Raw genomic sequence first — 26,528 nt, 5'->3', positions numbered from 1 at the left:
CTGACGGTCGGCTTTCCGTCAGTAATGACCGATGCGGCTCGGGAGCCGCTCAATCGTTACCCGGGTGAGCGGGAGAGGACGCCCCCCCCTCCCGCCGCTTTCCGCGACTTTGCTCGGGGCTCCCGTCCCACTGCATATTGGTGTCACAAGGGATGTTTACATTGCTGTTTACATTGCTTGTGACAGCAATAAAAGTGATCAGATTTTTTTTTTTTTTTTTAAAAACCTGTAATAAAGTTAAAAAAAAATTAAATAAATAGAAAAAAAAAATTTTAGCCCGTCACGTTAGCTCGCGCACGAAAAAAAAAACATATATGGAAGTCGAGCCGCGAATGAAATCGCTGTTCAAACCACACATGTGAGGTATCGCCGCGATCGCCAGAGCGTGAGCAATAGTAAAAAAAAAAAAAAACTCTAAACTGGTAACCGTTAAAAAAATTTAAACCGTCACCTATTGAGGTCTCTATTGACCGTAGTTTGTCGCCATCCCACGGGTGTGCGCAATTTTAAACTGTAACATGTTGGGTATCTATTTACTCGGCATGACATCATCTTTCACAATATACAAAAAATGGGCTAACTTAACTGTATAGTATTTTTTAAATGCAATGAAATGTGATTTTTCAAAATTATTCCAAAAAAATGGCGTTTTAAAGACCGCTGCACAAATACCGCGTGACAAAAAATATTGCAATGACCGAAATTTTATTCTTTGCTAAAAAATATATATTTAATGTTTGGGGGTTCTAAGTCATTCTCTAGGAAAAAATACTGATTTTAACTTGTAAACAAAAAGTGTCCGAAATAGGGCTGGGGCTTAAATGGTTAATACTTCAGTGTTTGGAGCACATCTAGGTTGGCATTTTTTTCTGAGAAATCAAAGAGCAGTGTTAGATGTCACCTCCCAGGTGACAGGATTATAAATATCCATACCCATGCATAAAAATTTCCACTAGGTCATACATTATCATTAAGTTATTATATTTTTTTTTTTTATCAGCAGGTATGTGCAGTGAAGTAAAGCCCAGTATGCAAAAGAAGGTTTATCCCATCTAACACAACCTTCAAGAATTAATTTTAATTTTTTAAGGTGATTGTAAAGTCTTGTTTTAACCACTTTACAACCGGAGGATTTTGCTGTCTTCCGTCCAGGCCACTTTTTGCGATTCGGCGCTGTGCGACTTCAACTGACAATTGCGCGGTCGTGCGACGCCGTACCCAAACGAAATTTACGTCCTTTTTTTCCCACAAACAGAGCTTTCTTTTGGTGGTATTTGATCACCTGTGCGATTTTTACTTTTTGCGCTATAAACAAAAAAAGAGCGTTTATTTTGAAAAAATAACAATATTTTTCACATTTTTTTATATGAAATTCCCCCCAAAAAAGATGTAAAAACCAATTTTTTTAAAAGTTTTTGGCCAATTTGTTTTATGCTACATATGTTTGGTAAAAAAAATCGCAATAAGCGTATTTTGATTGGTTTGCGCAAAAGTTATTGCGTTTACTAACAAAGGGAAAGATTTCTGTCATTTTTGGTGTTTTTTTTTTAACGCGTAATGGCGGCGATCTGCGATTTTTTTTGCGGGACTGCGACATTGCGGCGGACAGACCGGACCCCTGACTGACATTTTTGACACTTTTGGGGGTACCAGTGACATTACTGCAGTAATCAGTGCTATATATATGCACTGTTACTGTAAAAATGACACTGGCAGGGAAGGGGTTAATTTTATTGGAGAGGGAGGGGTTAATGTATGCCTGGTGCTTACTGACGTGTAGGGGGGGAGGTGACTATGTGATTCATGGACAGATCGGATGTCCAGCTATGCTGAACAGTCCGATCTGTCACTCCCTGTCACTATGGAGATCCGCCCGCTGTGTTTACACACAGCGGGCGGATCTCCAGACTCGATCCCCGACGATCGGGTAAGAGCAGCGGCGATCGCCGCTGCTCCTCCCCTGGCCCGACTCCCGCTGTGAATGAAAACAGCGGGAGCGAGCCTCCGGCGGCGCGCAAGCGCCGCCCAGAAGGGGAGGAGTCCAGTCACGTTAATACTACGTGGCTGGACGGGAACGTAGTCAGTAGTATTACTGTGAGCGGTTGCAGAGTGGTTAAAAACATTTTAAAAAGTTATCCACTTAGTTATCCACTTTTAAAAACCACAGACAGGATTGAATACCACCCCCTTCCTTAAAAAAAAAAAACAGCTTGAGCAGATTAGGTTGGAATGAATAAACAGGATTTAGCAGGGTCTATACATGCTCAAAAAAAAATCTAATTAAGCCCCTTCATCAACAGTACTTAGTAGAAGTCTAGTAAGCCAATGCTTATAACTGTGAAACATTATATCTCCTGATAGAAATACTGTATACACAGTTTTAGATACATATTATGTTTTATTTCTATCAAATCATAATTTCAGTCTATCCAATAATACATTGGTTATTGGATTGTAAAATATGTGGAAATATTGGTACAGTTAACAAAACTGAGTGTCTAATGAAATATCATAAATATCTCAGCACTCCTACATCACACCTCACTACTTTCTAGATTGGGTAAGGATTGGCTCAGTGACACCCTCTAGAAAATCAGGGTTTCTCAAACTATGGCCCTCCAGCTGTTGTGGGACTACACATCTCATGAGGCATTGTAAAACTCTGACATTCACAGACATGACTAGGCATGATGGGAATTGTAGTTCCTGAACAACTGGAGGGCCATAGTTTGAAGACCCCATGCTCTCGATGGTCCACATAAAACTGCTGCCCCAGTTGGAAAAGGCAAAAATGCTTAGAGTCATTCATAAGAGTCAGTGACTCTGATATATCAGTACTCTGAACTGAATTGGAACTTGCACAGGAGCAATATCCAAGAAAACCTTATTAATTACTTTTTTCACTTTACTATTGATACATAATAAGATGGTTTCCACTGAGCAATAAAATAATATAGATCTGTTGACAAAAACACTGTGTAAAGGGTTTTACTGCTGAGTTAACCGCCCCAGCAGTGATCAGTTTCAGTCCGCTGGTGCTTAGATTATTGTCCCACAAGCTGAAAAATCTCTGCACAGGATGAGAGCACAGTCATCACATTCTGATAGCAGATGTAGGATTTGAGACTGCTACCATCTCATGGGGATTGATTGAGTAAAAGAATTTGCTCTGTTTCGTAACCTAACAATATTATAGGCAGTTACCTATAGAGAAAGGGTTTATAATTCTTCTCAAGAGGAAAATACAGTAAAACCTTGGTTTGAGAGTAACTTGGTTGGAGAGCGCTTTGCAAGACAAGCAAATTTTTAAAATAAATTTTGACTTGATATACAAGCGATGTCTTGATATACAAGTAGCGTCATGTCACAACTGGGTATAAAAGAGAAGAGAGGCGCCTCTAATTGTAGCAATATGATTACATTTAATGAAGGTTCAATATTTAGCAGCTCACATGGTTGATGATTAAAACAGGCACATCTAAGTATGCAGGCATCCGGGGTAAAGCTGTCCACATAGATCATCCTACGCACTGCCATCTTCATCACACCCTTCCACGCTGCGCTCCACGAGCGATTCAAAGTTTCGCTTTCAGATCACTCTACTGCAGGGTAGTCTTCCCAATCACAATTGCAGACTGACATCGGTGAGAGCCAGTGGTTCAGAAGACGGTCTATGTGGACAGCTTTACCCCGGATGCCTGCATACTTAGGTGTGCCTCTTTAATCATCAACCATGTGAGTTTCTAAATGTTGTACCTTCATTAAATGTCCCCATACTGCTACACTTAGAGGCGCCTCTCTTCTCTTTTATACTCTGTAGCTCCTGCTGGATTTTGCTTCTAATCCCCTTGTGGAGGCGTCATTTGTGGATGGACATTCTATGATGACACAACCTATCTATCACATTGCTATAATCTTTGTATATAGACTATAAACTGAAAGACTAATGAATAAATGGTTGTGGAACGAATCATCTGAGTTTCCATTATTTCTTATGGGAAAATTCGCTTTGATATAAGAGTGCTTTGGATTACAAGCATGTTTCCAGAACGAATTATGCTCACAATACAAGGTTTTACTGTATATAATAAACAAATAAAAATATGCTAGAGTTTTTCTGATAAAAGAAACATTTTTAACATAGCTGTACCCTATTACATTTTTTTTCACTTGCAGCAAATCATGCTTTTAATTTCACCAGTCTGTAGAGAAAAAGAAAACAACATAGCTGACAAAGCAAATAGATTTGAATTGTTTATGCTGCATTCCATATAATTTATGCTTGTCAATTTATTTTTCCTACATACATATATATATTCGAGCATCTATAAACAAACAAGCCCCAAATCCCAAGCCCCAAAGTCATTGCCTCAAAGTTCATGTAATATCCACGCTCAGCTCAGAAAGCAATAAAACTGTAGTAATTACTCCTCAAATAAATCCTTGAACAAAAGTTATGTCTCTACGGAGTGGGAATTAATATAGCAATAAAGGTAACGGACACCTTTTGCACTGCAAACCAAAAAGAATTAATGTATCTCAATAACTTGTTATCTCCTCAGAAGCCAGTGCACACCAATTTTACTGGGTTTTACACGTTGTTCTACCTGACTATGATTACAGAGCCTAATTAAGAGAAGATGTGGGATTCCAAGCTAGAGGCTTAACTGAGAGCCTGCACATGCCTTTATTGCTCAGTCTTTCTGTTGCTGCTGATTAAATGTTTCTATTAAGTTAAACTGGAAAAAAAAATACATACCTGCATTCACATTAACTTTAACTCTAAGGAAACAAATTCAAAACAAAACTTATATGAGAGTATATAAGGTATACTGTGACCATTGCAAAATGATGTTTGTTTGCAGGGCATATATATTTTCTTATAGATTTGAATGCAGTGTTAAACATTTTATCCAACTTTACAAAGGCTAGTGCGTTCTTAATAAAAAGTAACTAGTTCCCCCAATCTAAACTAACATAAGAACCTATTCTGCATAGCTAAACAAGCATAAGAACTTCTCCTAGGTGCATACTTAGCTAACCCTACTTGGCCATTTACATTCCTCAGTCCTTAAGCTTCAGCTATGCTTGCAATGTGAGCTCCCTTACAATTGAAAGGAGTCCTACAATGGGTATGTCCAAGTACAAAGGTCAATGGGGATCACCAAAAATAGGATTGGTTTGTTGGGGGTCAGTTTAGCATTGTCAGCTCAATATAAGATGAGTTCTGCTTGTTATGGAATGCTGCATATTGCTCTTTATACTACTGTAAGCCCTATAATGTGCAGCCAAGTTCCAGCTATCTTGTGTGATCTTCCTCTCCTCCTCCTTACTGCTGCAGATGGTGGAAGATGTGGAGGAGAGGAGAGGAGTGGCTGTCCTTTGAGCTGACCCCCCTCCCCCCGCCAACATCACGGACAGTGTCGGAACAGCGGTGCTGCAGGCTTTTCTTCCACAGCTATTGCTCCCTCTCTCTCTAGTGGCCATTGCTCATCCAATCATCAGGAGGAAGACATAGGACTGTTGCAAAGCACACTGGGACATGTAGTCCCTTGGAGAGACTGCTACACTGTATGGGATGGCTACAGGACTACACATTCCAATACACTTGGAGACACCAGGAGGAGTGAGGGAGGATTTTTACTGTACTGCTTTGGAAGTTTGAGGCTTTTGCGCCCGGTATCCCAAAGGGTGAGGACCTGGTGATGTTTTGTGCCCGGTATCCCAAAGGGTGAGGACCTTTTCCAGTCCACTCCTTAGGCCCCAAAAGCCAGTAAGAATGGGGGCCTGATTCTGCTACCTTAGGTGGAAGACACTTTTCAAAGTGTATTGCCCGCTTCAGCAGTGGCATTAGCAACCCAGAGAGGCTAGCAGGGAGTGAGTGGCTAAGAGTAGGATGCCAAGTAGGTTGAGATCAGAAACAAAGTGCTGATCTTTGGAGGAAGCGCTACACATGTTTCATGCTAATTTGCTGGCAAAGCAGTTCCAATGCAGTGGTCAAATTCCTTTCTAAAGCTGGGCACACATGGGTCAAAAATTGGCCATTCCAGCAGGGACCAGACACATTTTGAACCATGTATGAGCAGGCTTGTTGTACACAAGTCGATCTATCATTTGTGTTCAACCAGCCTGTTGTAAAATCCTCTCTCGATCAGCGCCGCCAGCTATTGCCAGCAGTGTTAATGATTATATTCTGATAGCAGGGTAATGGATGGGGGAAGCAAGTCAGTATCTTTTGTTCAATCTACTTGTTGAACAACAACAAAAAATGACCCGTATATGGCCAGCCTTGTTATAATATTTAATGCGGGATGCATAAGAGTTAATACAAAACTGCTCAACAAAAAAAAATTGTTGAAAAAAATTGAATTGGATTACGTCAATGCCTTCATAAACAAATAACTCTATAAAATAACTCAGTACAATAAATCAGAGTAAATGTGTAAACTCTGAGTATGATTTTTACTGTAAGGCCATATGGCATGAGGATTTGAATACAATAAAATGGTTATTATCCTGTAAATAAAAAAGCAGCGCAATAAACTAAAATTAATATATGGAATATGCCACAATATATGGCAATGTGGATTTATGGCTGAACCTACCAATATGTTTAAATGCATTTTGCTTTTCTGCTTTCATTATTCACTATTCTCAACTTTTCTTTACTTCTGCAGTTCCCTATGATTACTATATTTTTCCTACATATTCAATGTGTAATGTTGATTTTAAAGGAGATCAATAATAATTACACTGTCTGATTAATGTTCCATTTCCTGATATACCATATTTCAGACTAGACTGATATCCTGTTTTTATCCATTAAAGTAGCAGTACTAAATCTATAGCAGAAAATTGGAATGAAAAGGCAAGTTCAAATGATCATATAACTTTATCATACTCATGTGTTATGTTTAAAGAATTATCACTGCTTCTTTACTGCCATATATTTGCATATTTTATGTTCTAGCAGTAGGGCGTGCAAAATGTGATAAAACCGCATGAGTTCAAAACTGAATTTTCCATACCTAATGCCTGCACTGCATTTTAATAGCTAATGAGCTTTCAAGATGGATTGATAATCTAACTCCTGAAATTTTTATAATGATATAACATTTATACTATGTTGCCTCATAAAAAGGATTGGCTGCAGCCAGAGTAAAGATAGATCTTGTATAACTGAAAGGACTCTAGAAACCCTGTTACTGCTAAGTCTGGAAAGGCATGAGTAATCTGTAAATAGCAGCCAGTTACCTATTCAGTGTCCCTAAATGGAAACAGTCCAGGAAGATTTCCCTTCTGCCCCAGTGTTCTGCTGTGCTTTGCTTGAAGTAGGAGGAATAGGGTTGAGCTTGGAATCATGGAGGCTGCTTTATGAACATACCATCTTCCTGGCTGTTATACTGATCCATTAGCTTCAGTACTTTTAGCTAGCTGTCCAGGGAAAATATGTATAAAAGAAACTCTAATGTTCTTGATGTGAATGCCTGTTCCAGGCCATGAGGAAGTCTTGAGACCAGCCTCAGCCATGCAACTATCATTGGAGAAGGAGGTCAGAAATTACATCCTGCAGATTTTTGTTTATTACAGGTTCCTCTGGATTTCTCTTTTAAAGTGATGCTATAATGTTTGTAGGCTATCATTGTTCAACTCCTGCGCTCTCCATATTTGGAAAAAATGATTTTAACCAAATCTAACTAATAGGCCGATTAACAGTCTTAAACATGTAAAATCCTTATGTGTAAATAAATTAAAATATGCACAGTCCAAAACTCCAAGTATGAAAACGACAATATGCAAACCAAGGATATGTGTATGAGCCACTCAGGCTGTATGGGGAAAAAGTTCTGTGCCCACTGCTGTGAGTGCTGGCCGGGAAGTGAGCTCCCTTATGCTCCAAGCAGTTGTAGAAAGTGACTGGGTGTCCAGGGAGCTGCACATTCAGTCAAGACCCACTGTACGATGGTAAGTGGCAGTCTCAGCCTGCACCCCCGCCATGTCTCCAATTCATTCTGCTCAGCCCCCCAGGGCTTTATTATTTATTAATGGGGATGGACTCCCCATAAGTAAAAACCCCAGGGGTGGAGCAAAACACATTGGGGGTCTATGAGACTCGAACTTGAAAAATCAAAAGTCCCCATTTTCAAGGCTTATATGCACGTTATTGGCCATAAAAAGGGGTTCGGGGCCTGGGTACTGCCCTGAGGGACATGTATCAATGCAAAAATTTTAAAAATGAGCAGTGTTTTAAATGATGCTTAAAGTGAAAAAATAAAACTGAAAAATTCCTTTAAATATAGTGCCTGGGGGGTCCCCTTAGTCTGTCTGTAAAAAAATGCATTTGTACCATGTATAGAACCTGCTGCAGCTAAACTGACATATATAAAGAAAAAAATTAAATTTAAATGTATTTTGAAAAAAAAAAAAAAAACAATTGCCGGTGAACAAAAAGCGGTGTGGGGGTCCCTCCAAAACCATACTAGACCCTTAGGTGTGGTATGGATTTTGAGGACAACCCCCATGCCATTTTTTTTTTTAAAAAGGCAGAATTCATACCAGACCCTTTTCTGAGCATGCAGCCTGACAGGCCAGGAAAGGGGGGGCGAGCGTCCCCCCTGAACCATACTGTTTTTTTTTTTTTAAACTTTTGGTGTGAGGTTTCCCTCAGTATGCATACCAGACCTTTGGGTCTTCCCAACCAGCTCCTTAACAGCCAGCAATCAGTTGCATTGCTTCAGCCAATTAGGGGTTAGGATGCAGTGCATTGTGGGGGGTGCTCAGTGGGCGAACATCCCACAGAGCGCCCTGCAAATTTGGGTGAATGGCGCTGTTCAGATTCGAATTGATGCTTGCCCTGAACCCCTCACCCATCACCCATCATGGTGAGGCTCTTGAGAGACAGAGAGATCCCATCCTACTCATTACATCAGGGATCGACTTCTTCAAAAAAAATTTTAGGCTGTTAATGTCAATTTTACCTGAAATTTATTTCAGATGCTACTTTTACAATTCTACTTTTAGATCCTTCCATATGTTGAATATTCTAGAAAACATGAGGCCGAAAACTATAAATTCATAATTTATTTTCGAGAAAGCACCTAAAGGTGAATGCATTTCTCAATAGACTCTCTGCTGAGCACACCATGATCACCAAGTACTGGCATTGTCAATATGGACACAAATACACTGCCCTCCTGCCCAATTACTAAGCTTTATTACTGGCCTGTCGGTGTGATTGGCAGCCTCACTATTCAACAGTAAGGTTTAGAAGGCTGCTGGAAGAAGGATCAGACATGATGATCATGAAGCTGTTTGTATATCAGATTGCATTGGTATTTGGGGCTCCTGGGACATTCTGAAGAAAATAATCTGCTGTAAATGGAAGATTTCTAGTTTGAAGATAACCTTGGGGTAAATTTAAAGGAAAAAATGCTAGTTACTGGCTTTTATGATTATCCAATGGCTTTAAAGGTTTCAGATAGGGGTTAGCAATATCAGTCTACATATTCCTTTCTACATACAGTAGTTGCTTTTTAAGTAAGATCTGGTCAGTGTAAGTTTAGTTTGAACTGTGTTTTTATTTTCCCCATAAGTCATTGTGAATGCATGGTAAGTGCATGTAAACAAACCTTAGACGCATCTTAAATGCATCCAAAAAGCTTGTGCATGCTAGTCCTAGGCTGATCTCATTCACATCACAAAAATATAGAACAGCAGCAGTGTGGAGGAGCTGTCCATGGTAGTAGTGCTGAAATGCAGTACAAATATATTTTTCACACTTGTGTGCAGCTAATATAGTTTGCAATGTGATAAAACTTCAATTGAATAGCGCTTTTATTTTTATAGTATAGTTTTAAGTATAGTTTGAGCTATATAGTCATAGCAACTAATAATCTGTATATATCAGTGTAGCATAGCATTAATAAATTAGTAACAAAACAAACTAAATAAACAGTCCAAACACAAAAGTCTTCCTCAAGCAAGTGATGTCAAATTGGAGTCACACCGTGTAAGGTGGTGAGCTGGACAATATAATTTTGAAAAGCACTTATATTTTAAACTTTTTGTAAGTGTACTATTTTAACGGGGTTTCATTAATGTGTTTATACAGAACACACTATGTTTGTCCTTCTGCCTTACTTTATATACGAATGAACCCTTGGAGAGTTAGGAGGATCTAAGTCTGTTCATTCACAGAGAAGGAGTGCAAATCTTAGTTGTATGGAGACAAGCGTATGTTGATTAGCATTAGGATTGTCACTATGTATGAGAAGAGAAGGCACGGGGTGGTGTTTTGTCTCATTGGATTTATTAGTCCTTGTGTGTCTATCATACACACAAGGACTAATATCATATTGCATTTCTCCTCAATTTTCATTTACTTGGGATACATTTGAGTACACAATTGTTCTGACTTTTGTGTTTGGACTGTTTATTTAGTTTGTTTTGTTACTAATTGGTCTCAGGATTGTCCTTGACTTTGTTGCCACGGGCAACAACATTCATCTTTGCAGTCATAGAAACACAGTTCCTCAGAAAAAAAGTTTGTGGGTGTACTGTCTCCTTAAGGCTGAGACAACAGCCAACTCTTTGCTCAGACAGCAATATCAATACAGACAGTCTTTGACATTCACGGTTTCTGGCATGTGACTACTTCTAGCACTAGGCTGTTGCGGACTACCTCTGCCTCCTGCAGACATGTATGTTCCAACTGCCACCTGAAGCCTCTCTCTCTCTCTCTCTCTCAGAGATGGTGGGAGCCCTCCTGACTCCCATGCACAGACCTCGTGTCTTTAGGGTGGAGCCCTGCCGGGTGCAGCTCTCTCCAACTGGGAGCACCCCTGACTCACATACACAGACCTTGTGTCTGTAGGGTGGAGTCCGCCTGTCTGCTATCTCCAACTGGGAGCTCTGAGTGCTAACCCTGGGAAGAATATGAACCCAGCCCACAGGTGTGCAATCAGCAGGCCTGTCTTTGCAAAAACCAGGCGTAAATTGCTAATCCCTACAGTGACCCGGGGTCGCCTCTCTACAATATATATATATATATATATATATATATATATATATATATTTACAATTGTGTACAAATTCTATATTTTTTTTTTTTTTTAATAATAGCGCTGATTGTTATTATTGCTATAGTCATAGCAGCTGACAGGTTTTAGGGTCCCTGGAGGTGGTTCTTATAGTAAAATGTAGCTTGGTAGGGACCTGTCTTAGGTACAGTTGCACCATGAATTGGTTCAGTGACAGTGAACTGGGGTCATTCATGGTAGTATCTGCAGCTACTAGTGTAATTGGCTCAGAGCCGGATGTATGCAGCTGAAGGGGCTTACCTCTCGGGTTTTCGCAGGTACTCAGTTAAGCAGCAATACTTACAAAGACCCTGGGGCTCCATTCATATTGTATTGAATGTTTTTCTGTTATTTAGACTTTGTTAATAAAGGGCTGCTGTGGTGTTATCTCCAATTGGTGTCTTGTTTGGGTTAATCAATTATTGGCATGTGGTGGAGTTGTGGTCAGACAGCATAAGAGCTAAATTAATATTTAATACCCTAGGCATGCTAACATTTACATATCAGTATATGATGTATGAGGAATAGTAGCTAAGCCCAAATTAAAGACAGTAGTAATGATGATTTCATCTCATACTACCTATAGAGAAGATAATATCTTCATTATATTCTACTATATTAAAGCCTTTTCCACATTTAACCCCTAGGCCGCCAGCTGGATATTCTAACCCTAAATATTTAATTCTACAATAGATAGAAAAAAAAAATCTTGCAAAAATACACGCACACCAAAAGTAGAACCCATTCTTGACTTTCACACACAATACACTATTTTCTGTCTTTTGTGAACTAGCCATACAGCCTTTTACACCAAATAGCCTCCACAGTTGAGGTCATTATTTAGTATAATGACAAATACTTTTTATTCTTTTTACCCTGCTGGAAAGCATTTTAGTTCAATTTGTTTGATTTAAACTGTGAACCATAAAAAGTACTGAATATTTGGCAGGAAAAACTCCTGAAGTACAGGACATTCTTTTCATCTTATTGTAAATAAGTCTAATTCTATGCTTTTTATTTATTGTTACAAAAGTCAGATCAATATCTGATTTTCTAAAGTTTCAATTGCTGTTCTATTTTCCTTTTGAATTTCCACCGGTTTTAAGACCAGATATTTCTCTTCATGTGTAGGCACTTACGTATTTTTACAATTTTTAAAGTACATCTTTAGTCTAAATCTAAAGTTTGGCTTTCTAAATTAAATTAAGCAGTTTAATATTGCAAAGCAAATCAGTAAAACAATGTATCTTTACCATATAACAATTTTTTTACATGTGACAGTGCCTAGGCACACTCCCTATTTTTAGTCTCTTTGGAGTCTGTCAAGAGTTTGGAAGGAATACCCTTCCTATGTCTTCCTATTAATGATAAGGTCATCATATGATGGGAAAGGTAAGAGTGGGACTGGGCAAAAAAACAGCAGCACATCGCAGATAATTTGTCTTTAATTGTTTGGAGCATAAGGTTTATTTGTCCATTTTAAAGGAGCCCATCACAAAATAAGCAGACTACTCTGTTGGTGAGCATGTTGATGGACAGACTTGAGAAATATCTATCCTGGTAAGGGAGGCCATTACAGCATCTAGTGGTAATCATATGGGAATATTTTTGGATATGGTTGATACCTTTGTATCTATTTTTCTACTTTACTATATGATTTGTTTATTCTTTTGATTTGTTTGCTATTGGAACTCTAGTACTCTGGTATCATCCTTTAGTGATTCTGCATTTCTAGGTAGGGGGTACGCGAGCACACCCACCCACGCGGCTGTGCTGTGATTCATCACAGCACATGCAGATCACCAGGTCCCGGGCCCGGCCAGTGATTGACCGCTGACACCTGACGATCAGCTCTGAACTTGTGTTTACTTTTACAGTTAGGTTGGCTTAAATAAAGAAAAAGCACCACAATGAGTTACAACTTGAAAAAAAATAACTGTTTTAGGTCGTTTTTACAGAGAAACCTTATTTTTTATTCCAGCTCAGAATTGATCAGTGGAAGTAGGAGCCACAACATCTATAAGCCATAGGAAAATTTACTCCTAAAGAAATCTAAAACCCTCAACTTTGAACAAAGTGGCCAGTGGCAAATGAGTTTTGTGGTATACAGTAGTTTGTGAGCTGCTTTTTTCCCAGTACCACCCTGCATTGTCGTAAAAGTTTAAAAAACTATCAAAAAATATTTATAAAAACTTTTAAAAACCACAACCCTACATTTGCCAAAACCCTCTCTCATCCCCGGATCCTTAGTTGTTCCCAAAATATTCAAAATGTATACTTCCGGTGTATGTTTGGTAGAAATTGGCCTGTTTCAGAACAATATGCAAGCACTTGAAGAGGCAGAAAATAGAAAGAGTTTTGCAGTGTGAGCCTTTGTTAACATATCTGCTGCAAACAGCAATGGCATGTTCTGCAGTCTCTGCCTGCAATGTATCTGCCGGGTACAAGCGTCAGCAAGTTGAATAGCATACACATGAGAAAACACATCACTATCCACAGAGATTGGTTAGAGTAGCTTCTCAATGAGACAAGTCAGAAGCAAAAAAACACATTCTTCTCATTCCTCATATCATTCCTCAAGAAATCATTTTTTGAGTTTTGCTAATATACCCTTTTCCTTGTTTCTTTGGTGTGGACTTGGGTTGAAACCAAATTCTGAGATTATCCCTAGTGATGGCAGTCTGAAAGTCAGCCTGTTACCTCTCACAGTGCTAGCACCCATAACATGATGAGATTTTGGGTTACATTTCTTAAGGTAATGAAAATGATAAAGTGTTTTTGTAGATAAATATAAGGGTAGGGTTAGTTTAGGTCTGAATGTACTGTATGTTAGATTCATGGTTACAGTTACATTATAGGTTGGTTGGAAGTTAAATGTAAGTGTTGGGGAGATTAACAGTTAAGGATCATTTTTTTGGGTTAGTCAGATATTTCCCAGTTCTGGATTTTGGTGTGGACAAGCTAACAATTAAAGTGTATCTATATCTTGTGTTTGATTCTGTGCTGTGAAAGGGTGGGCAGCCTTTTTTATTTTTGCATAGGGACAAGATGGAGTATAGGCTTCTGATATATTTTTGACTGTTAAGGATAGGTAAGGATTATTTTTTGGGGTTAGATTAAAAACAAAGTTGGGGAGGGGGGATTAATTATTTATTTGGACTCACTAATAATATTAGAGAGTGAGGAGCAGGTGAAGAATGATAATGGATCAAAAGTAAAAATATGCAATCACATATTAAACCATTATTAGTTTTCTTGATCATGTAACTTATTATTTTGTATTTTCAAACTCTTTTTTCAATATTTCTTTTAAATTACCATTGCATCAACATTTTTCATATATAAATGCATAATTAGTAACTTCACAGTACTGCGACAATGTTAGGCAACACCCAGGTACCACTCTGGACAACAATGGTAGTTATCCTGTAATTTTTAAAGGCAATATTGATGGCTTACCTTACATACTGTATATACATATTAGAAATAAATAATGATTTAGTATAAAAAGAAGTCTTATTAAAACCAGATAACCAGAAAGGAATAAATTATTTTTGTATTTCTATGAAGATGTCACACATATAGCAATGGTCACTAACCATTTCTCCAACAAAGATTATATAAAATACTACTAAATAGTGATGGGGTGAACGCTTCAGGCAGAGTTTTGGCCCCAAACAGCACCCGTTTGACGAATACTTGAATTTGTGCGGCGCAGTACATTCTGTGCCTTCTGCATAGTGCATTCTAAGCCCTGGTTGGCTAAAGCAATGCATCTGACCACTGGGCAGGGCACAGTGAATAACTGCTTGTTAGGAGTGAACTAGGAAGCCAGCTGCCGCATCCTTAACAATGGATGATTCATCAGCTGGTAAAATGGTGTGGGGTTCCCCCCAAAATTCATACCAGACCTTTATCCGAGCATGCAGCCTGGCAGGCCAGAAATGGATGGGGACGTGCAAGTGCTAATGTGACGTCCCCGACCAGTGTATGCTGGATCGGTGATGTCACATGGGGCTGTGCCACCAGATGACATCACCAGAAGGCCCCACCCCTTACCTATTTAAGAATGTTTACACAGTGGAACTAGCAGATGGTGGTAGCCTACAAGCTTTTTTGTCTTTCTTTTTTTGGGTCTGGGTGCGGCGGGCTCCACGGTTGACTATGGATCTACTTTGGGGGACATTGTTTTTATTTTTTTTAAATAAATGATCAAAAACTGTGTGTGTGTGTGTGTGTGTGTGTGTGTGTGTGTGTGTGTGCGTGTGTGTGTGTGTTTATGTTTTCTTTTACTCTTTTTTGAGTAGAGGTAAAATGTGCTCTATACTCTCTCACAAAAGCAACCCCCCAAGTTAAGGGCATTTGGCCTCTTATGGTTTAGGAGGTTCAGTCTGCTCGCTCATCCCCCCTTACTGACCTACCAGGCTGCATGCTCGGATAAGGTTCTGGTATGGATTTTGGGGGAGACCCCACACCATTTTTTTTTAAATTTTGGTGTGGGGTTCCCTTTAAAATCCATACCAGACCCAAAGGGTCTGGTATGGATTGGGAGGGACCCCCACACCGTTTTTTTAACAGTTTTGTATTGTTGGCAATGTATTGTATTGCCCACAAATTAAATTTCATTTTTTTTCTTCATAAATGTCAGTTTTTCTGCAGCAGGTTCTATACATGGTACCAATGTGCTACTTATAGGCAGACAAAGGGGACCCCCAGGTATTTAAATGAATTTTTTTTTTTTTTACTTTAAAAGGTAAAGACCAGCTGTGGCAGGCTAGCTCTCCTGCACTTGGCATTTATATATGTCCCCCAGGGCAGTACCCAGGCCCCCATACCCTTTTTATGGCCAATAACTTCCATATAAGCCTTTAAAATGGGGACTTTCGACTTTTCAAGTTTGGGTCCCGTAGACTTTAATAGAGTTCCCAGCTCAGGTCTTTACATGTTCGGGAGTTCTGATGGGAACAGAACAGGGGGGTGTTAAGCTCAACTCCTAATAAGCATCAATAACTTAAAATAATTTTCAAAACTATAGATCTTTTATCTAAGATGCTTCAAAGTATAACTAAAGACAACATTTTTTTTTCTAGTTTTGTTAAGAGTGGGGATGGATTAGAATGCCTGTCAGATTTTTTTTTTTACCATTTGTGCTTTATAGAGATTCACCCTCTCTGTGTGTCCTTTTTACTTTAATCACCAAAAAAGAAAGTGAAAGAAAATTCTAAATTGTAGGTTGTCACCAGAACTTAGATAGAGGGGAAATCATCCAATAAAGCACTAATTCTGGGGACACTGGTGCATGCATGGGATTTCTCGACTTTAGAAGGATTTCCTCTCACTTTTGGCTATAAACCAGGAAGTGACAGAAAAGTTCCCAAATAGGACACAGATGGCAAAAAAAAAAAACTTATGGAAGTTATAACTATCCCTTATTATATTAAAAAAAAATTGCCTTGTTTTTACTTTTTCTTTGAAGTAGATGTATTAGTAACTGCAAGTCTGAATAAAAACAGTATCTTTTATAAATTAAAAAAGTACCTCCCAAGCTCCAGTTAGGTGACTATGCCAAAGCTATGATGAGGAAGTATCTAGAAGACTGATATCACCCATCTGTTTTAGGCAGGACGGAGCAAATCCTGTGTCTCAGTCAAAGGTAAAAGGCAGCATCAGTAAGATAAATTATGTTCAATGTCGATATACATGGCCAAGAAACAAATTCTTAATAGACACCAAAAATTACATGACTTCACAGTTTTGAGGTTTTAGTCCATGAAGTAGATGTCGACCATAGGTGATTCTTGAACAAAGATGCCACTGTCCTTCTGGCAAAAATGTAGACAAAGGCATCATAACATAGAGTACCATTTGTTTGGATGATAGCAAATATCTACAAGTGATACTCTTACACATTGCTAAGCAGGCATGCACTTAACGTGAATGAATATACAGTATCTGGTCATAAACATTGAGATGAGAGATATCGTTTTTTGACACTTACTGTTAACAATAATATACTGTACTACTACATCTACATTGGTGTAATCGGTGTTCACAAAACTTTTGAATAACTTTGACTACACTGTTTGTAAACTGAGAAAATACTTCTCTGTTTTCATGATTTTTAAAGTGTCTCCGTCATGAGAAAGGTATGGAGGCTACCATTGCTGTGTCTCTTTTGAAAGCACTAGTGCCTGGCGGTGTCTAGCATAGGTTATTTTGACTCATAGAGCAAGCATGCTGTAATAACTGTCAGAATTATTTATCTCTATACCCGTTTGAAGTCAACAACTCACCTCATCAGCGTGAGAGTCAGAGAAATAGTTCAGCAATGGCAGTCTCCATTATTCTCTAATGATGGAGCCTATTTAACAACCCAATTCCAGCAACATAACTTGAAAATATGTTTCACAATCTGAACCCTGAAATGGAATTGTTAAAAAATAAATAAATAAATGGCATCCACTTACCCATAAATTCAATTCCTAAATGGTCTGCTACATCATGGAGAATATGCAGAAAAAGAAAAACATAAAGACAAAATCAGAATCAGTATTTGTTAAAATAATAATATAACAAATCTTCATATGGTGGGAAGGTAAAAAGGTTCTAAACACAGCATAACCCTTTTTTTTTTCTCATACACTTACAATGAAATATGTGAACTATTTAACAGCAACTACAACTAGTACAACTAGTTAGGTGACAGCGGGTGGGCTATATTCAGAAAGTGAGTATGCAGGAAGATACTGCATAAGGTTTTTCAAAAAGTTTTTCAGTATTCACTGAAAAATGCAACTAAAATACCACGTGTCATTTTATGAAGTAATGCAGAATTTTATTAGTGAAAGCCTGCGGTAATTTACCGCCGGCAGTAGCCAGCATCCTTACCACAGGCTATCACTAGCTGGTTGTTAAGGAGCTGGCGGTCGCCAGCATCCTTAACAACCAGTAACTATCATGGTTGTTTAGGAGCGGGCAGCGATGAATCATCAGAAAAAAAACTGTGTGGGGTCCCCCCCAATCCATGCCAGGCTCTTCTGTAATTTTTACCTGTAGTGTAAAAAGACATTAGACAGTTTTTGACAATTCCTTTATTAAAAAAATAAAATAAAAAATCAAATGTCCCCCAGTGTAGATCCATTGTCAATCATGCCGCCTACCACCACAACCCGAAGGCTCCTGCCATCTGCCAGCTCCACCCTCTGACAGTTCTTAAATAACTAAGGGGCAGGCCACCCTGTGACCCTGCCCCCTTGTGACATCATTGACCAGTGGCATGCTGGGTCGATAATGTCACAAGGGGGTGGGGTTACTCAGTGACATCACCAGGTGGCCCCTTAGTTATTTAAAAACTTTTATACGGCAGAGATGGCAGATGGTGAGAGCCCTTACTGTGAGCGGAGCTTTTTTTTCCCCTTTTTTGGAGTTGGTAGTGGAGGGAACTGTGATTGATGATGGATCTACACTGGGGGACATTTTTTTTTTTAAATAAATTACTTTTTTCGTCTCAATTTTTTATTACCTGCATTTTTTTTTTACATATCTCATGACTCATCAGCTGTGAAGGAGGTAGCGGCTGCTCCTGCTCCTTAACAACCAGGTTGTTGACTGCTGCTGATTCCTTAAATATTCCATGCCAGGGGCAACAACTTATTTGCCGCAAGCATTCTATTTTTTTTTTGTGAATTTACTTTTACTCCTGTTTTATGCGGTATTTACTGAGTGTTTTTGCCTAATGCGGTAAACACCACATAAAGCAGTAGTGAATTGACATTTTCAGGATCCAATGTGATATGTGGGAAAACATCTAAATATTACATGCGATCTGGTTCTGTGAATGGAGCCCAGTATTATATATTTCAGCTTGTATCTTCCCGTTTCACCTATTTGCTCATTGGTCTTTGCACCTCATCAAATTCTCCAAAAATCTACAAAAGACTTTCACTGGACAGGATCCCCTCACTGTCAAATGATTATGAAACAGTCTATATACCCTCTTTTCTCAAATAGGTTGGGGTTCAGGTCCAAGATCACATCAAGCATGGGGATGTTGCTCAATCAAATTGAAAAACATTGATTTTTCTCAATTTAATTTACAATGACTTGATGATGTATGGTGTTAGTACTGTAAACTGAACAGGAAAGGAGTTCAATAGCCATCTAACCAGTGCCCCAGGAAGAGGATATCAAATTGCTTGTCCCTGATGGGGGAGATAGATATGTTACACATAACATCCCTTGCTTATACAACTTCTTAGGAACTAATGGTACTGAAGAGCCCACCACCCATTATTTGTACCCATTTGTACAAGTGCCCATTTTTAGGTGATCACTCTGAAAGTATCCTCTAATTCTAAAGGACAATGTTTTGTCCTAGCTTTTATACCCAGTAGAAACTCTTTATAAAACAACTATTGTTATATCTCAGAAATGACAAAAGCTGCTAACAGTTCATCATATTTATTTAAAACACACATCTACAGCTTGAGAACTTCCTGGTCTCTTTCCATTATGCCTTAAGACAGTAACAGTATGAGATTTTTCAAAGGGCAATGGATTTTCTAACACAGCTTAGAGCAGGGTTCCTCAAAATACGGCCCTCCAGGGCCGTAGTTGTATTGGGAATTGTATTGGAAATTGTATTTCCTGAACAACTGGAGGGCCATCGTTTGAAGCCCCCTGACTTAGAGGGTTATATAACAGCTGGTACCTTTGGCAATTCAGACACTTTTTGATTTTAAGTGGAATGCATATGTCTAACTATGCCTAAACAAATGTTCCTCCCCCTCCTCCTTCCTATCCTGTCTAACCTGTATGGAAAAAAGATGTGTGTACTTTTCAGCCAATCTGGTCTAGTCATGTGATCCCAAAGCTCCATCTCAAGGATCGCTCAAAAGTGTCTTGGAATTAGGAGAGTTGTGACATCACCCATAGGCACCCATAGCTGTCAATGGTGCTCTCTCCTCTCCTTCAGAGTAGCCTCTCACTGGCACAAGGGGGAGTTGGAGCTTTGGGATCACATGACTGAACGGGAACAGATTAAAAAAGGGTAAGTACACATTCTATATACAAGTTAGGCAGAAAAGGTAAGAGGAGGGGGAGGGAACATTTTTAAGAATGTTTTGACCAATATTTTCTTCTAGTTTTAGAAATGTTATCAGGCCAATATTATTTATAAGCAGGTGATATCCCAATTTGAATTATGACCCAGATCTTAATAGCTAAACATGTAACATGGTTTGTTCAGTAAATATTCAACTTAAAGTACAAAGAACACTTGTAAAATATGTTGCTCTATTTCAAAATATACAACATTTTACTCAAAGATTATGGGTAAATAAAACTTGTTTTTAAGTTATGGATTGAGTATGGAAAGGTTGGGACCTCTATTATAATTTGGTGATTCGTCTGTGTCCTGACCTGGTAATTCCACCTTCTTTAACCACTTGCCGACTGACTAACGCACTCCCCTGTGCGAAATCACATACCTGTACGTAATTTCCTGCAGGGGCTCCAGGGGGGGGGGCGTGCGTGATGATTGGCTACAGGGGGAGCCAATCAGCGGGTACGGCAGATCATTCCCGCGAGACACAGAACGGCGGTCTGCCTTTGTAAATAAGATAGATCACCGTTCGGTGTTCCGAGCTAATCAGAAACACTGATATCTGTCTTCCTCCAGTCAGAGCAACCCCCCCACAGTTAGAAAGCACTCCAAGTGAACACATTTAACCCCTTCATCGCCCCTGATGTTAACCCCCTTCCCTGCCAGTGTCAATAGTACAGTAACAGTGCATATTTTTAAGCACTGATCACTGTAATAATGTCACTGGTTGTACATGCTATAAATTTTGCGCAAACCAATCAATAAACGCTTATTAGGATTTTTTTACCAAAAATATGTAGCAGAATGAATATTGACCTGAATTTATGAAGAAATTCGACTTTTTAAATTTTTTTTATTGAATATGTTTTCCTAGCAGAAAGTAAAAAAATATTGTTTTTATTTTCAAAATTGTTTCTCTTTTTTAATTTATAGCGCAAAAAATAAAAACCGCAGAGGTGATCAAATACCTCCAAAAGAAAGCTCTATTTGTGGGAAAAAAAAATCAATTTTATATTTTGTGATGGAGGTTTTTTTTTTGCAGCTGGGTGACAGTGCTATATCATGCACCTCATCCCTGGAATAATGTATACAGGACAATAGGTCAATGATGGGATTATAGCGGTGCCATAAGATGAAGAGCAAACAATTCTGAATATAAAAATTCACATATTTTATTTAGTACATGGTTAAAAGTAAGTTCATTAAAATGGTTTACACATGCCAGTTAAATGCTAGCAGTAGATTAAATAGGTGGTTGTATTGTATTGTCTAATCCCATCATGTTTCGCCGATATTGGCTTCTTTAGGGGATATGGAGACCACTATTGGTCAACAGACTATGAATGAAGCACAAACATATATGCCTATTGTCAGGTTTAACCTTGCAATGTATTATTGTTCTTTTCCTATATCTACCCCTATGCCCACTGTAGCCTGTTATGTCTAATTTAGATTTCAACCATGTATGTGCAATATAATATTTATTGTTCATGTTCTTATTTGTACCATTTTCATCAATAACAGCATTCACTCTCTCATGCATGGCGGCAATCTTCCTTCAGCTGCCTTGCCACATACGGGTTTGACCTCATGCCCGTTCGCATTTGGAGTTGTGGTAGCTGCAAGTGTGACTGCACAGATGCCCAGGGCATCTCTCGGTACTGGACCACTAGCAGTGTTGGGGTAGTTACTCAAAAAATGTAATTAGTTACTAGTTACTTCTGTAAATTGTAATGAGATTACTTTACTAGTTACTGCATTTGAAAAGTAACTTCACTACTTATTACTTTACTTTCCTCTTTCTTAATTGACGGTGTAGAAGAAGATACATGACACTCTTTCTGCATAGAGTTTATTGTATAAACACAGGCTTTGGGAAACATGAGAACAAAACCTGAAAAAACAGAATAAAACATAAAGTGCAACAAAAAGTCATAAACTTCATCCCTCTCTATTCTTCGAAATAACGATTGTATCGCATGGCTTGGGTAACGCAGGAAAGCGCGTTCCTATAGCCTAGTAAAGTAGTGTAGTTACCAATATTAGTATTGTAACTAGTTACATTACTTAGTTACCAAAAAAAGTAATGTAGTTACTGTAATCAGTTACTTTGTAACTCGTTACCCCCAACACTGACCACTAGACACTGGCTGATGCAACTGCAGGCCCCTGTGTTGGAGGAACAGTCTGTTGGGGTATACCTGCCTCCATTGGCGGCCTCACCCATCCATCAGTGAGGCGACGCCTCTCACCTTGGTGCATCATCCCATCAGGCCATCCCACTAGTTATTGTAGGACATGTAGTCAGCTGATCATCACGGACCTCGACACATGCGCGGTAGCACCGTCACGTCTGCACTCAGTCGGTGATGTCAGATGCCGGCAGAGTGGGAGACATAAACAGCCAGAATTTTCCGAGTTCACTCTGCTGGAATGGTGAGGGTGACCTACACATCACTGTTATACTTCAATAGGTGAGATATGTCCTATACCACTCTATTTGATTGTTGTGAGGCTGCATATAGGCACAAAATACTCCACTATATCTCTGTTGAATTACTGATTGGAAGCAAGCTGCTGTATTATGATTATTAGTTGTCTGCTCTACTCCACATTACTTCATTTTTTGGGACACATTGACCTTATATAATGATACAACGAGATCTTTTTCAGGCAATTGTGCTTTATCGATCACTTATCCCTCACAGTGGAGAGCCTTCAATTGGTCTTCACTTAAGAGTATAGTGGTTTGTTTTCCCTGGTCATTTGTTGTAAAAATGACATTGCTCTGTCAGACTGCATATGTTTTCACATATACTGTATGTGTGGATAAATACGTGTATGTATATACATATGTGCATTCATGTGTTTGAGTATTGTATGTGCATTTTAGTATGCTCATATATATTTACATACTATACAGTTGATATGATATCTATCTATTATATTACCGCTTTCTCCTTCTCTTGTTTAGCTCGCCTATCTTTGCTGGTAGCAGTTACCATAAATCTAGGCACCCTCACGCAAATCTTTTGTCATTTACAAATGTGAGTAACTTTAAAGGGCTAAGCAGCCAAGTGTTGGACATATTATATATATATATATATATATATATATATATATATATATATATATATATGCATACTATGTATTCAGACTTAATTCTTACATATTATTTTTCCTAGCCTGGTCTGTTTGTGCCTCCTGTGGCCACACATTGTCCCCGTCCTCATAAGATGTGGACGGTCTAGCAAGCTCGCAGTGGTTGTTTTCTGGGTAAGCTTGGAAAGGGTTGGACAGAGTGAATATGAATAAATACAGAAAGATGTTAATGTATACAACTGTAATGATATATATCATGTTGTCATTTTAATAACTGATTTTGCTGTATATATGTTTGCGCTTCGTTCATAGTCTGTTGACCAATAGTGGTCTCCATATCCCCTGAAGAAGCCAATATCTGCGAAACATGTCGGGATTAGACAATACAATACAACCACCTATTCAATCTACTACTGATAACATTTAACTGGCATATGTAAACAATTTTTAAATAAATTACTTTTAACCATGTACTAAATAAAATATGTGAATTTTTATATTCAGAATTGTTTGCTCATTATCCTATGTCACCGCTATAATCCCATCATTGACCTATTGTTCTGTATCAATTTTATATGTGTACAGCGTGCAGTTGTCAGTTAAAGTGAAACAGTGCCGTATCGTAAAAAACGGCTTGGTCATTAAGGGGGTAAAACCTTCCGGGACTGAAGTGGTTAATTGTCCAGGTGACCAAAGTCACTGAAACAGAAAATGATGGGAAATCTAAAATTGTTATGGGAATTAGAGGTGAGAATAATTATTTTAACGGGGACAACTGTTCTGATAACCCACTTCTTGGGGACAGGAAGTGAAGGGATATCTCCCCTACAGTACCAGGCAGCAAAAAAATAAACTAACAGGAGATTTGCTTTAATATTTTTGTATTAATATTCATTTTCTTTCATATATTTGTCTCAGAATACACTTTAATTAAGAATGAAAGCAGCAAATGTATTTATTTATGATGCTACTACCATGAACAATACAGCATAAACATAGATAAGCTATGTTCATTAATGACCCATGTGCTATAATACAAAAGTCTAAGAGAAAAAAGAATATGTAGCAGAAAATACATAATAAATATTCAGTTCCTAGTAAAGAAGGAAAGGCAATAGATGAAGGTAGATTGGTTACTATTGTTAACAAGGAAAAAAAAAAAAACAAACATTTTTTGATTTGAAAAAAGTAAAATATTTTTGCATTAGCATTCAGGCTTTTTCAACAACCCTTTGGGTTTCAGTCCTTGAAATAAACCTTTCCTTATAGGAATACTGTATAAAGGCTATAATTGCTGTATACATCAATAAATGATACTTGCCTGACTGATACTGCTTCAATACTTTGAGTCACTGATCTGGAACAAATATGCATATCAGGGCAGTCAGAGGAAATTCAGACATCCTTATCTGAAAACTTGTTCTGGATTAGTAACTCCAAATATTAAAGTATGAAGGTCAGCATGGCAGCCAGGCAATTAGCATTTGCAGTTATAGCAATCCCTATGATGTTCCTAATATTTTCTGCATCTAGATATTATTTGAATTGTATAAACTTTGATATTTTAAACAATAAAACAATAATATGTACAGTATATATATATATATATATATATATATATATATATATATATATTTACAGCATAAATTCATATTTAAACATTTAACACATTTCAGCGGCATTTGTTAGAGGAAAAAATGCAGAGTGAAATAGGTTACATGTTATTGATAGGTAAATGTATTCAAACCTGCAGCTTTCTATGGTTCACAAAGGCTGCAAGCTTGCCAACTGCTCACATTAATCCTACTGCGGCAGGTCGGCCCCCCTGGGTCCAGCGGCCTAGACCTACGTCGCTGGACTCCTAGTGGTCTCGGCGGCGCGCACCTGCTGTGTTTAGACACAGCGGGAGTCGAGCCGGAAGAGGAGAGGCGGCGATTGCCACCTCTCTTCCCCATCGTCGGGAAAAGTGTGAGAAGACCCGCCTGCTTATGTAAACAAAGCAGACTGATCTTCTCAGTGACAGACAGGAGGAGATCACAGGATTCAGTATAGCTGAACCTGCGATCTCTGTCTGTGTCACAGAACCCCCCCCCCCCACACACACACACGTCAGTAAGCATGAGGCATATATTTAACCCTTTAATCACCCATAGGGTTAACCCCTTCCCTGCCAGTGTCATTATTACAGTAACAGTGCATATTTATAGCACTGATTACTGTAGTAATGTCACTGGTCCCTCCAAAAAGGTAAAAAAATTCAGTTAGGGGGTCGGATCTGTTTGCCGCAATGTCGCAGTCCCACTAAAACATCACTGATCACCGCCATTACTAGTAAAAAAAACAATAAAAATCTTTCCCGTAGTTAGTAAACGTGAGAACTTTTGCGCAAACCAATCAAAATACGCTTGTGATTTTTTTTTTTACCAAAAATATGTAGCAGAAAACAAATTGGCCTAAAATGTTCAAAAATTTTGATTTTTACATTTTTTTTTGGGAATGTTATATAGCAGAATGTGAAAAATATTGTTTTGTTTTTTTTTCCAAAATTGTAGCTCTTTTTTTCTTTATAGCGCAAAATTTTTAAAATTGCACAGGTGACTAAATACCATCAAAATAAAGCTCTATTTGTGGGAAAAAAAGGATGTCAAATTTATTTGGGTACAGTGTCTCACGACTGCGCAATTGTCCGTTAAAGTAACGCAGTGCCGAATCGCAAAATAGGGCCTGGTTAGGAAGGGAGTCTTAAAGTGGTTTAAAAAAAAAAAAAAAAAAAAAAGGACACTTTCAGGTTGCCACTGGTTTCTTTATTCCAACATGTCTTATTACAAAAGGCCAATAAAATCAACCATATTAAATGCAGAATTAAAGTTTCATATATAAGATTGTCTTTAAAGTGTGATATTGTTATATTATTATAAGGACAGTATAAAAAAAGAGCTCTTACAAAACATGAAGTCATGCTGAGGTCATAAACGTTATGAATGATAAAAGGTAATGCAAAGATAATATCCTATATTAGGCAAAATTATGTATCAAATAAGTCCCCTTCATGAAATATGAAGGGGCTATTGTTGTTCTATTCTTTTGAAAATTCTACTTGCCTGGCTATCAGGCAGATCAGTGTTTGAAGTCAGTACAAGGAACAAGGTTGCAGATTAAGGGTTCAGTTTACAGCCCCTTTCACACAGGCTTTCCGATCAGGTCCGCCTGTCAGTTTTTCAGGCGGACCTGATCAGATGCTTCAT

General features: G+C 38.4%; 1 protein-coding gene across 2 annotated transcripts in view; it reads right to left on the bottom strand.

Moving 5' to 3' along the window:
* NRG3 (neuregulin 3) overlaps window positions 1-26,528 on the bottom strand; it is a 1,290,624-nt gene that overhangs the window by 239,771 nt on the left and 1,024,325 nt on the right. The window contains exon 4 of one of the 2 annotated variants that reach the window (XM_082267408.1): window positions 17,546-17,569. In XM_082267408.1, coding sequence (XP_082123534.1) covers window positions 17,546-17,569 — 24 coding nt within the window. Of the gene's footprint in view, window positions 1-17,545; window positions 17,573-26,528 lie in introns of both variants that reach the window. The other variant, XM_082267407.1, reaches the window with a different exon arrangement.

This window comes from Pelophylax lessonae, assembly GCF_965119305.1.
Source record: "Pelophylax lessonae genome assembly, chromosome: 9".
NCBI classification, from domain to species: domain Eukaryota; kingdom Metazoa; phylum Chordata; class Amphibia; order Anura; family Ranidae; genus Pelophylax; species Pelophylax lessonae.
Note: the sequence above shows the minus strand (reverse complement) of the source record. Positions and strands in the feature narration are given on the sequence as shown.